Source organism: Phascolarctos cinereus, unplaced genomic scaffold, assembly GCF_003287225.1.
Source record: "Phascolarctos cinereus isolate Bilbo 61053 unplaced genomic scaffold, phaCin_HiC Scaffold_2;HRSCAF=192, whole genome shotgun sequence".
Taxonomy (NCBI): domain Eukaryota; kingdom Metazoa; phylum Chordata; class Mammalia; order Diprotodontia; family Phascolarctidae; genus Phascolarctos; species Phascolarctos cinereus.
Window position 1 is genome coordinate 183,911,777 of NW_027555625.1, and position 13,415 is coordinate 183,925,191.

A 13,415-nucleotide genomic window follows, 5' to 3' on the forward strand; every position below is an offset into this window, starting at 1 on the left:
AGATGCAGGAAGTTAGCCTAAAGGAATTGTAGGGTCTAATGAAGATTTTTTTAAGGATGGGGACAATGTGACCATGTTTAGAGGAAATAAAAAAAGATACAAGGTGCTAGGGGAAGGTTAACAACTTGAAAGAGAGAGGGAAGAGACGACTGAAGGATGCAATCTGCTGAAGAAGAAGGGATGGAGTGGGTACAAGTGCACATGCAGAGGGACTGGCCTTGGCAAGAAGGACAAACTTTTTGTCAGACTAGGGGAAAGAAGGAGAGAGTAGAAAATGATATCAATGGAGGTTTGTAATAAAGAAAGGAGAACAGGGAACACATGTTGAATGTCCTCAGTATTTTCTTTAAAGAGGCAGGCTAATGGAGAAAAGGGAAGAGAAGAAAGTGTAGAGGCCTTGAAGAGGAAATAGGTCTGGAATAGTTTCTGTGGGGAGAGATAGAAAATCAATTAGGGAAGAAGAAAAAGGTTGCCTTGCTTCAGTGGGAGCCCAATTGAGACTGGAGTACATAAATTTGTAATGCACCAGTAAGCATAGTTGTGAGACTTCTTCCAGATTCGTTTAGTGGCTCAAGTAGGAGCAAAGCAGGAATATGGTGGGAATAATCCAGGGCTGAGATTTGGCAAACAAAAAGTGTATATAGGACAAATAGGGGGATAAGGGTTGGGGAAAGGGATAAGAGAAGAGGATAGTGTAGAGGTGAAATGGCTAACTATTCGATTGAGGCTGGAGAGGGAAGAAGGTGAAGTCTAAGCAGATATCTACTATCTATATAGAAAGCAATGTGTAATATCTTTTGATTGACCTTCATATCACAAGAACCACACTACTATGAAAATTTACTAACTTCTCACATTTTAAATGCAGCCCATATTAAAAACAGAGAGAAGCAATACAATGTAGTGGATAGGGAGTCAGCTTTGGAGTCAGGAAGGCTGGGATTCAAATTCTGCTAAATTTCATATGAATTCCCAAATAGCACTAGCCAAAAGAGTTTTCGAATTGGGGCTTCCCCTCACTAATGAAATCATAAGTTAAAAGAAATCTCAAAATTCAGTAAACAGTATCAGGACAGTTTTAAATGATACTGAACCACTATAAAACTTCAGTCATGTATTATGGGATAACACACTAGACCACTGAAACAATTTTGCTCCTGATTCCTATTTTACTTGACAAAACGTATCTTCTTCCTTAACATTTTGAATATTAATCTATGCTTTGCTAGTGAATTTCCATTTGAGCCTGAAATAACTCTATGGTCATATCAATTGCATATATGATGAGCCTAACATTCTCCCTTCCTGCTATGTTCATCAAGTTAATTGTTCCCATGATCAGCGGTACAAGTCCAAGGTTCAGACAGCCAAAAGAATGCAGCCAAAGGAGGAATGAGATTATTTGGATGTGCTACTGTATTTACCGAAGCAACAAAGACATCTCCAATCATTTCAACAGAATCCCATTCCGATACCCGACTGGCCAAAGCAATCTGGAACATAGAATGACACTGAAGGATTTCCTTAATGCGATAAAACACCATCTTTAGTTTCCTTTCACTTAAAACCTTTGGTTCCATCTCTGAAAGTGGCTTTTCATATTGCTAGAGTTAAAAAAAAGATTAATTTTTTTTAGGTTTTGAAAATATAAATCACACAAATTCCTTGATAACTAGTCTATGAATATATAAAATATATGATTTTGAGAAATTGATCAATTTACTAAACTATAGTAGTTTACAAAAAATACAATAATGACATTTAGGTACCTCCAAAATCCTTTTAAGAGCATCCACATAGTTTTTTTCACTATCAACAACTGAACCCAAAATATATCTTCTTACAACCTGTGGAAGATTTGAAAATATTATTAGAGAAAATTGCTTCAACTGTATGTATCATACATGTAGCAGGAAATAATTTGCATTTTAGCTTTGGGGATGGCTAACAGTATTGTTATAATATAGAAAAATGCTGGGGTCCCCAAAAAGCTTTATTTTTTTAAACTTTTGCTTGCCAGAAAGACACAAAGAATCAATAATTTACAATCATTGTAGAACGCAATGCGTTATAGGATCAAGACATTATTTTTAACATATCTGTGCATATATGTGTGGGTATGTACATATATATACACATATACATATGTGTATATACATATATACATGTATACATGTATACATATATACATATATGTATATATATACATGTATATATGTATACATATATATATGTATATACATATATACATGTATATATATGTACACACACACACACACACACACACACACAGAGCCCCCTACCCCAGACATTTCACCACCTACTTTGCTCCTTTCTCTCTCTCTAAAAGGGAATAGTGCCCTCCAGATCAGCACTCCAAAAACCATACCCTTTCCTCCGTCTTCCCAACTTCCCCTTTCTTCCTCTGGGGTAGTTAGTCCACTCAGCTCTAGATCTTAACTCTGAGGCTGAGCTATCCTAATGGGTGAGTGCAAATTCAGCAAACACACTATCTCTAAGCCAGCCTTAGACCAACCTCAACATTTATCCAACCATGATAAGTTGCTAGCGTCCTGCCACAGCACATTCCACCGCTGTCCTCTATGCCACATTTTACCTTTTGTTCTAAGAACAGTAATTACAGGCTAGGGACTATCCCAGTGCCCTCATTTTATAGTTGAGGAAGCCGAGGCCCATGGAAATTAACTGATTTATCCAAGCTCACACAAGACAGTATCCATCAGAAGCAGGATGAAGTGGATGATCAGCAAAAGAAAATCTAGGATAGAGTCCATCTCACAACACAAAATAATAAGAGCAATTACAACAATAATTCATTTTCACAAAGAACTTTCCTCAACAATAATCCTAGGAAAAGCCCAAGGCATAATCATCTCTATTTTACAGCTGAAGAAACTGAGGCTCAACATTTTTGACAGACCTCATCACATAAAGTGATGATGGAGCTCTTAAGTGTTGGGGCCAAGACTTATGCTCATCCTTCTTGATTCTGAATTTCATACTCTTTTCACTTTATCACACTGCATTGTAAAGACCTTATTTTCTGAGAAATAGATTAGTATGTTAGGGACAAGGAAGGATAAATGAAAGGAACTTACCATAAGTGTACAATTAAAGCATGTTAAATGTATGACAGCAAGTATTGTTAGTCATGCACATATTGCATAATATAGTACAATTTTCCTCACGGTCAAGATATATATTTTATAAACTTGTAATTTTCATTTTTTAAAATTTCTTGGGGTATGATTTGTTCTCCATATGGATATTTTCTAATCTCAACTAATAGCTACATTGCATGAGTTAAGTCCATTCTATACAGTTGACGATACAACGGCACTTGTGTGGAGACAAGGGAAATGTATCTTCACATTTAATTGTACTGAATAATTTTTTTTGTCCACAAGTGGCACACTGATTATAAATAATACAACAGAATGACTAACATAAAGTTAAGCCCAAAATAATTTCCTGAGCCTCTCTTTATCACTATCAGGCAATGCGGCCTATGAATATTTAAGCATCCTACACTACCACCTAGTGGATAAAAGAAGTATAAGGGTTAAGCTTTAAGAAAAATTCCAGTCTGGAAAAACATCATATTTTTATAATTAGAGTAATTAGAGAGCACTTATTTTATCAGAGGCTTCATCATTATACAAAAGGTTTACCAGAAGTTTTCTTGCCTTAACTAACACAGTCTTCTAATGCATTTAAAATAGTATGTTTGAGAGTGGGATAAGGAGGGGGGGAACTGATTTATGACCAACATTTATAGAATCTCAGAGCTTGAAAAGGTCCCTAGTTGGGGGATGACCCCAGATGTCATCTGCAGATGTTCATCCTCTATCTAAACAATAATCACTACCATAATATGGTGGGTCATCCAATCTTTGTTTGAAGACCTCAAAAGGTCTTCAAAAATGTGGGGGAACTCATTCCTGAGGAAACCCATTTCTACTTTTGAATGGATCTAATTATTAGGGACAGGGCAATTAGGTGGTGCAGTGGATAGACTTCAAGGCCTGGAGTCAGGAAAACCTGAATACAAATCTGGTCTCAGACATTTACTAGCTGTGAGACCCTGGGCAAGTCACTTAATCCTATTTACCTCAGTTTCCTCATATGTAAAATAAGCTGGAGAAGGAAACAGCAAACCACTCTAGTATCTTTGCCAAAAAAACTCTAAATGGGGTCATGGAGAGCTGGACATGATTGAAACAACTGAACAACAATTATTAGGAAGTTTTTCCATACTTTAAACATAGACTTGTTTTACATTTTTCCACTCTGGATCCAAGTTGAACAAGTCTAATCCTTTTTCCACATGACAGTCTGTCCAATACTTTAAAGAAGCTGTAATTTACCCCACCCCAAAACCTCTTCTCCAGATTAAAAATCTGTCCCTTCAACCTGTCCTTATCCAGATTGTATTTGAGGTCCTTTGGTATCTTAGCTGTCCTCCTTGAAATATTATCCAGTTTATCAATACATTTTCTAAAATGTAGTTTAAAACATTTGAACTATAATCCAATTTATCAATCTCTTTGCTAAAATGCTGTTTATAGAACTGCCTAGTCCTGGTCACCATGTCTCTCAATACTGTACTTTCACATTAGCCTTTTTGGTTCCTATATCAGACTAAAATACACAAATGTAGATAGCCATTCAATATACTGATTCTGGGGAGAAAATAACAACATAAAATTCTTTACCACTTAACCCTTTTTCCCAATTAATTCCCATAAGATTGTCTAATACCTAACATAGTACCTGACACAGAGAAGGCTTTTAGTAACATTTGTGGATTGATTGATTGATTTTACACTAGGCTCTTAAAATTTCCCTTTGGAGCCGGGAAAAAACAAGTCTAATCTGTCTTCTACACAACAGACCTTCCACAAATTGAAGACAGAAATCATACCACCTAACTATTTTCTTCTTCAGGCTATGGCACTGCCTCTAGTCCTTCCTCCAGCCTGGTCACCCTCCTCTGGCTATGCTCCAACTCACCAGTCTCCACTCCTCTAGATGTTTATTTTTTTTCCAATATGTCAATCTATGTTTTAATTAGGTTCATTGGATAATCACATCCTGAAAATTCTTAGGCCCTCCACAACGTAGCTGCCACTAATCTTTCCAAATCTGTTTGATCCCCTTTCCTGCAAACTCATTTCCAATCACACTGGCCTACCAAATGTTTCCTGTACATGAAATTCCACCTCCTGTCTCTATACCTTTGGATAGGCCTGGAAATATACTCTCTATTCATCACCAAGATCTCTAACTTCCTGGAAAAACAGTTCCACCGCCTCCTGCATGTGAGACCTCTTCTGATCCCCTCAGCTGACATTCTCTATCTCTTGAAATTACTTTGCATCATTTTAAAAATAGTCTGAATTTACTTTTCCAGGTACATATCTTCCTACTAGAATATTAGGTCTTCATGACAAAGTCTGGTTTTTGTTTGTTTGTTTGCTTTGTTTTTATATTCCTAGCACCTAATGCAATGCTTGGCTCCTAGAAGGCATCTAAATACTTGTTGAATTGAACTAAATCACTGCCTATCTCTTAGGCTTAAATTAGCTAAAAACTAATAATAAACATTTATTGGATTAAGGTTCACAAAGAGTTTTCCTTAGAAATGTCCCCCAATGAAATAGGTAGCAAATACTGATATCTTCATCCAGGCTTGATCAGAGAGATGAAGTTTCTTGGCCATGAGCACCCGATTAAGTAAGCATCAAAGCCAGTCAGTGTTTGAATTAGGCTCAAGTTCAGGGCCTTTTTTTTTCTCAATGTTTCTATATTATAGACTCAGTATCCTTCCTTAGATTCCTCTTCCATACTGCCATCCACTTCTTTAGATCTCTTTCGCTGGATCAATAGATAATTTTTTAGAGCTGGAAGGGACAGACCATGGAGGACATGTAGTCCAGCATTTAAGAGATAAGGAACTAAGGCCTCAAATGATTTGCCCAAGGTCACAGAGATAGCGGGGGGATTGGAACCCAGGTCCTCAGCCTTTAAATCCAATACTCTTGCCACTTATATCCAAATCAGATTTTAATGTCCTTTTTAAAACCTGCCTATTTATCCATTGGCATCATGGACATTTTTTATCCTTAATCTCTAATATTCTTCTTATTTTTGGCATCTCATCTGACCAAATAGACATTCTTGATAACATTTATTGCCTTTATTTTCTACTTCCTGTATCTATAATTTTTATCACATCACCTATTTGGAAAGCTATAGAGCACAGGCCTAGAGTCAGGAAGACCTGAATTCAAATTCTGCATCAGATGCTTAATAGCTGTTTGACCTGGGGCAAGTCACTAAAACCTCTCTGTGCCTCACTTTCCTCCTCTGCAAAATGGGGATAATAATCATACCTAACCTCACAAGTTTGTTATGAGGATCAAATGAATTCACAGATAAAAAGGACTTTGAAAACCTTAAAGAGCTATATAAATGCTAGCTATTGTTATTAGTAGTAGAATTAATATTAGCATTTTCCCCCATAAAACCACCCAATCCATTCTACAGGCAATATAAACTAGAGTAGAAGGAACACTAGATTCAAAGTTAATAGATCTGAGTTCTAATTCTGGTTGTGCCATCAACAAGTCATGTGACCTTGAGCGTGACATTTCCCATCTCAGAGCCTCACCTACTCTTCATCTACGTATATGCCCCAACAAGGGCATATGCTTACAGTATATTTTATGGACAAAGCATAATAAATAGAAGATACTTTGAAAATTGGAAGTCATGGGGCAGCTAGGTGGAGCAACAGATTCAGGAGGACCTGAGTTCAAATCCAACCTTAGACATGTAACACTTACTAGCTGTGTGACCCTGGGCAAGTCACTTAACCCCAATTGCCCGCACCAAAAAAAAAAAAAAGAAAGAAAACTATAAGTCACAAAACAAACATTGCTTCACAACACGTGGTGATGTTCAGTTTTTTCATAATACAAAATATACTAACTTGCTGCTGGGATAAACCTTCTGGCATTGGAGTCATAATTGCCTCTGTATGCACACAATCAACATCAATAAATAAATTTAGCTCTTCTTCTTGAAGACAAGATCTGTGTTCTAAAAATAGAAAATGAAATACTTGTTTTTAGTAGAAATATATTTAAAATTATATACCACATTGAAATAAGCATATACACAAATAATTTGTTAAATTTCAGTTCCTCATAGATTATATTTCAAGCAAATTCCTATTGTCCTTCACACAAAAGTTGAGAAAGCATTTGGTAACATATAAACTTTACTAAAATGAAAACTATAGTAAACAGTTGCTTTAGGGAGGTAGGTGGAACAGTGGACAAAGTAATGAATCTGGAGTCAGGAAGACTTGAGTTCAAATCCACCCTCAGACATTTATAACTGTGTGACCCTGGGCAAGTCATAAGTGGTGACTGTCTCAGTTTACTCATCTGTAAAAACAACTACCTCACAGGGTTGTTGTGAGGATAAAATTACATAATATTTATAAAGCATCTTCTGTTTTTACATCACCCACATCCCTTTGGCATCCCTTTCATAACAAATTTTTTTTAAAATGAAAAGGAAAAAAAATCAGCAAACGCAACCAAAACATCCCACCAAAACCAGATATTACATGCAATGTTTCATACCCATGGGTCTCCCCTCACCCTCACTATGCAAAGGATAAAGGGGGAAAGATATATATTTCTTTTTCTTTTTTTTTAAAGTAAGTTATGTATCTTTAGTTTTCAACAATCACTTACAAAAGCTTTTGAGTTTTAAATTTTCTTTCCTCCCCAAGATGGCATGAAATCTGATATAAGCTCTACATGTACATTCTATTAAACATATTTTCACATTAGTCATGTTATAAAGAAGAATTATAACCCATAAGAAGAACAACAAGAAAGAAGAAAAAAAAGAGCAAATAGTATGCCTCGATCTGCATTCAAACTCCATAGTTCTTTCTCTGGATGTGGACAGCATTTTCCATCATGAGACTTTTGGAGATGACTTAGATCCTCGCATTGCTGAGAAGCTCTGTCTATCAAAGTTAGTCATCACACAATGTGGCTGTTACTGTGTACAATGTTCTCCTTGTTCTACTCACTTCACTCAGCATCAGTGTTCTACTCACTTCACTCAGCATCAGTCCACACAAGTGTTTCCAGGTTTTTCTGAAGTCAGCTTGCTCATTATTTCTTATAGCACAATAGTATTCCATTACATTCATATACCACAACTTGTTCAGCCAGTCCCCAATAAATGGGCATCCCCTCAATTTCCAATTCTTTGCCACCACAGAAAGAGCTGCTATGAATATTTTTGTACATGTGCATCCTTTTCCCACTTGAGTGATCTCTTTGGGATATAGTCCTAGAAGTGCTATTGCTGGGTCAAAGGGTATGTGCATTTTTATAGCCTTTTGGGCATAGTTCCAATTTGCTCTCCAAAACAGTTGGATCAGTTAACAACTCCACCAACGCTGCATTAATGTTCTAATTTTCCCACAGAAGATATCTTTTTCATATCATTCTTTGAAGGCCAAGGTTATAATTTTACAATAGTCATTTTCAATTGTTCTTTGCTTGTTCTTTCCATTTACATTGTTGTGGTCATTGTGTATACTTTCCTTGGCTCTGCCTACTTCACTTTGCATCAGTTCATATAAGTCTTTCCTAGTTTCTCTGTGTATGTCATGTTCACAAATCTCCTAGCACCCTAAGATTCTGTTATACGAATATAATATGTTTAGCCATTCTCCAACCAATGGGAATCTACTTTGAATAGTCTTTTTAACCTTAGGATGCAGGAGATGATCTAGAGAGCTCAATGATAAATAAGCAATAAGGCCCCAGTCTCATAATCTATAAGCTATAGCTCCTGAAATATCTACATATGAATAACAGACTAAAGGAAACATAACTGAGTCTAGAGTTCTCCTCAAGCAGAGCTCTCATTAAGAGTTCGGAAAAGTCCAATTCCCCAAATCCTTAAGTCTTTAAGAACTAACCTAAATGGGTGCTTTGAAAATTTAGGCAAGTATTGACACATTGGCACTTAAAGCCAAGTCTATAAAATCATCAAGTGTTCACCTAGAAGGGTAGTATGGTAGAAATTGGGAGTTAGGATATCCAGGTTTGAAGCCGTGCTCTGCCTCTAACTAGCTCTGTAATCCAGGATTTACTTAACTTCTTTGGACCTGTTTTTTCCTCTATAAAATGACATGGCTTAACTGATAATCTCTAATGTCCATATCTGCTGTAATATAGTAGTCATTTAAGAAACATTAATTGACTGACAATTTGATTATCTAAATCTGATTCTATGACCTAAGAGGTCACCTAGAACAAGCTCTTTTATAAAAGAGGAAACTGAGGCCTGTAGAATCTAAGTGACTTGTCCAAATCTACAAATCTAGCCACAAATTCAGTTCACTCTCTGCTGTGCCACTGATAGGCCAATCACCTTAAACACCAAGACCATATTTCAACAACCGGTTTAGGATATTGTTTAATTTAGATCCTGTTCAAAATACCTTTTCTCATATTCTGTGGTACTGCCAACTGAATGTCATGCTATTAGTAAATAGTTAAGTCTTTAAAGCATTTCTACACAGGTCAATATCAAAACCAGACTGATTACATACTTTGCAGCCAAAAGCAGAAAAACTCTATACAGACTTTTGAGAGTCCCTTGGACAGTAAGGAGATCAAATCAGTCACTACTTAAAGAAATTAATTCAGACTGTGCACTAGAAGGTCAAATACTAAAGCTGAAACTTAAATATCTTAGCCACATAATGAAAAGACCCTGATGTTGGGAAAGATTGAAGGCAGAAGGAAAAGAAGACAGCGGAGGATGAGATGGACAGATAGCGTCATGGAAGCAACGAACCCAAGTTTGAACAGACTTTGGGAGACAGGGGAAGATAGAACAGTCTGGTATGCTATGTATGGTCCATGGGGTCATGAAGAGTCAGACACAATTGAATGACTGAACACAACAACAAAAGTCCCTGAGAGGCAGCATGATTCTGTGGACAGAAGGATAGCCCTGGATTCAGTAAGGTGTACATTCACACCCTAACTCTGACACATAACTAACTTGTAAATCACTTAACTCCTTAGTGTGATCACTTGACTTCTTAGTGTCCCTGTGTAGCTCTCAGCTGGCATCTACACTGGTATCCTAGACTGTTATACTCCAGAGTTCCACATCCATTGATCCAGACAAAAAAAAAATTAAAATAACAATTTTAAGCTATATGCTCCAACCATCATATAGATTATAGACTGCTGCCAGTATATTATACCTCTAGGCAGGCCCTCCCTTATGGTTTGTAGATAGAGGAATTGGTCACCTACATGGTACAATGTCAGAACAATTGGGAAACATTAATGTCCTACTGAACATCACTCAATAAACCTTTAGTAAGTACCAATTATGAGCCAGGCACTGTTGTAAGTGCTGGGGTTACAAACAAGCAAAAAGACAGTACTTGTCAAGAAGCTTACAATCTAAAATCCTCCCTTGAAAGGCGTTGTGTGTGGTGTGGTGGTTGTCCCTGGAGTCAGCACTCAATTTGACAATTTAATAAGGATTTAATGAATGACCCCAGTGTGTCATCCACTGTGCTAGGAACTAGGGATAAAAGTGAGATAGTCCCTTCCTTCAAGGAGCTTTCTTTCTTCTACTGGAAGAAAATACCTTTTTCTATCAATAAGAATTTACAAATACATACAAAGTAAAGAGAAAGTAATTTGGGAGAGCAGAGAATATTAATAACTAAGACAGAATCTTCAAAGGACTGCTATAGTTGGTGGCCACCAAGAAATTCTTCGAAGGAAGCTAGGGATCCTATGAGGCAGAGATGAGGAGGGAGAGCATTCCAGACATGGAGGATGGCCAGTGCCAAGCCCTGGAAATGGGAAGTGGGATGTTGTATATGACGCAAAGGAAAGAGATCAGTTTAGTTAGAAAATGGGAGAATAATGTATGCTATCTTGAAAAATTAGGAGGAACTTTAAATCCCAAATAGAAGAGTCTATATTTTATCCTACAGGTAATAGAGAGCTGTTTCCTTTTCATAAGCAGGGGGCATGATCACATCTGCAAATCAGGATTATTTTAGCAGTGGTGTGGAGGATGAATTGTACGGTCCTCTGACAATAAGTACATGATCTTGGGCAAATCGCTTTTTCACTCCTCCCCAATCAACTTTAAACAAAACCCCACCCATATGACTGACATTGAAAGTATATAGTCAGGTCTCATAGTTAGATTAAGGTTTTGGCCTTTGCTAAAATACAAATCCCCTGGAAGGAGTGAAACTTTACATCTTTTGCCCTACTTTTCAATAATGTGTGATTTTACATCCTGGACCTGTGAGGTCATAAGCTGGGGAATTCCTGGTGTGGAAACTCCTTCTACCAAAGCAAATTGGCAATTCTTCTATAACTGTCCGAATTTTCTTAAAAAGATGATGGAAAAATTGAGAGGCTAAGGGACTTTCCTATTTTACATGAATTATCTTTTATCGGTCATTTGGTTTTCCATTAGTGTAGCCCCAATGCTTTGCACGGTACTTACTATTCTTTTTTTTAAACATCCAAGTGGTTGAATACAGTACCTAAGGACAGTTTTTTTTTTTTAAGAAGTCTGAGAGGAGAAGGCAAGCATAAAAGGGGCCTGGAAGGAAGTGTGGAGAATCATGATTTCTTACACCTAGAACACTAGAAGAACAGAGAAAAGTTTCCATTTTGGAGAATTTCCATTATTCACTGTTAGTATTTTCAAGACTCTTCTATCAGATTCTCCCCAAAGTAGGAAAACACAAAAGTATTTTCTCCATGAATATGCTCTCCTTAAGGAGGATCCTGACTTTGCTTCATGGAGAGTCACACGTAAGGTATAATAATCACAACATTTACCCATCCTTGACACAGTGACATCAACTCTATAGACACTGACCATTGGAAACAAATGATTTAGTTCGGATGAATGAGCGGCCTTTTTTCACAGCAGCTTTGGTTTTTTCAAGGCCATCTTTGGTACCTTCTTTTGCTGCCCGCATGAGTTTTTGCATCTGCAAGAGAGGAAAAATGGTAAGCTATGAATTTGGTGCTTATTGATGCAGTTGAACAGATATCCATACACATCGTGGCACAGATCTTTACTTTTCACTAGCTTTTTGAAAAGAATACTGTCAAGTAGTTTGGTCCCAAATTGATCTTTTCACTTAAAAATATATTCAATAAATATTTAAATATGGCATATTTATACTATACACACACACACACACACACACACACACACACACACACACACATATTTGGGTATATGCACAACAATTTTCTGAAGCACTTATCTCTTGGAAACAGACCTACAAAGCATTCTAGTACCATATCCAAAGAGTACAAAGGGCAATAAGCACACAAAACCAGGTCAGATAGAATTCAGTTCTCTCCAGGGCTCCCATTGTACAAGTTTGACCATCTAAATACTGAAGTCATCACTGTACTCAAGTCCCCAATTGATATAGAACTGCCAATCTACAAATGGCCAAATGAGAACCGGCCAAGGTCTAAGAACCACTTAAAGCCGTTCATGTGTCAATGTAAATTTACTTTTGACTTGAGCTTAGCAGAACATAGGAAACAATGAACTCAGAAGCTGATTTTGAAATGAAAAAGACCTGTTGACTGAGAGACCCAACAATTATTTTCTGCTTGGATAGGTCTTCATTACTTCTCACCCAGACTACTGTAATAATTTTATTAATTGGTCTTCTCTAACTCCTCTCCAATTTATCCTTCATAAAAGATGTCTTCCTAACAAATAGCTCTAGTCTTATCATTCCTGTAGTCATAGTCAGTAACTATTCCAATGCCATATAAATTCAAAGTATAACTCTTTTGTTCCTAGTACTCAAGACCTGACACAATCTGGGTCCAATCTAACTTTCTATAGTTTTCATACTGCTTCCCTTCAGCTATACATTACAGCCAAGCTAAGCTCCTCTGTAGGCTCTGTTCTTGTTCCGCCCTCTCCTGTCATGTCTCTATGTTCATCTGTCTGTCTTGCCTAGAATAGACTCTTCTCTCTATTACCACATCACCACTTATTATCACTCCCTTTTGTGTGAGGCACCAGCTGAGTGAAGCTTTTCTTAATTCCCCTACCTGAAAGTGAAGTCTCTGTCCTCAATTTTTCAGAGCAATGTGCTTTGATCTCTTTGCTTAGATGTCTTCTTTCCATTCATCGTACTCTTCCCTTGTATTACTGTTATTCACATATACATTTTTCCATTAGCTTGTAAATAGGCCTTAAGTCATGTTCATCATTGCATCCGTGGCACAGAGACCAAGGCATTGGTATATAATAGA

The 13,415-nt window shown here is 37.0% G+C and overlaps 1 protein-coding gene across 4 annotated transcripts in view; it reads right to left on the reverse strand.

Moving 5' to 3' along the window:
• Window positions 1-13,415, reverse strand: part of ARHGEF10 (Rho guanine nucleotide exchange factor 10) — a 213,484-nt gene that overhangs the window by 112,577 nt on the left and 87,492 nt on the right. For all 4 annotated transcript variants that reach the window (XM_078149742.1, XM_020973007.2, XM_020973005.2 and 1 more), the window contains 4 exons: window positions 12,001-12,115; window positions 7,016-7,125; window positions 1,770-1,847; window positions 1,425-1,604 (listed from right to left, as the gene is read on the reverse strand). In XM_078149742.1, the coding sequence (XP_078005868.1) occupies window positions 1,425-1,604; window positions 1,770-1,847; window positions 7,016-7,125; window positions 12,001-12,115 (483 nt within the window). The remainder of the gene's footprint in view (window positions 1-1,424; window positions 1,605-1,769; window positions 1,848-7,015; window positions 7,126-12,000; window positions 12,116-13,415) is intronic.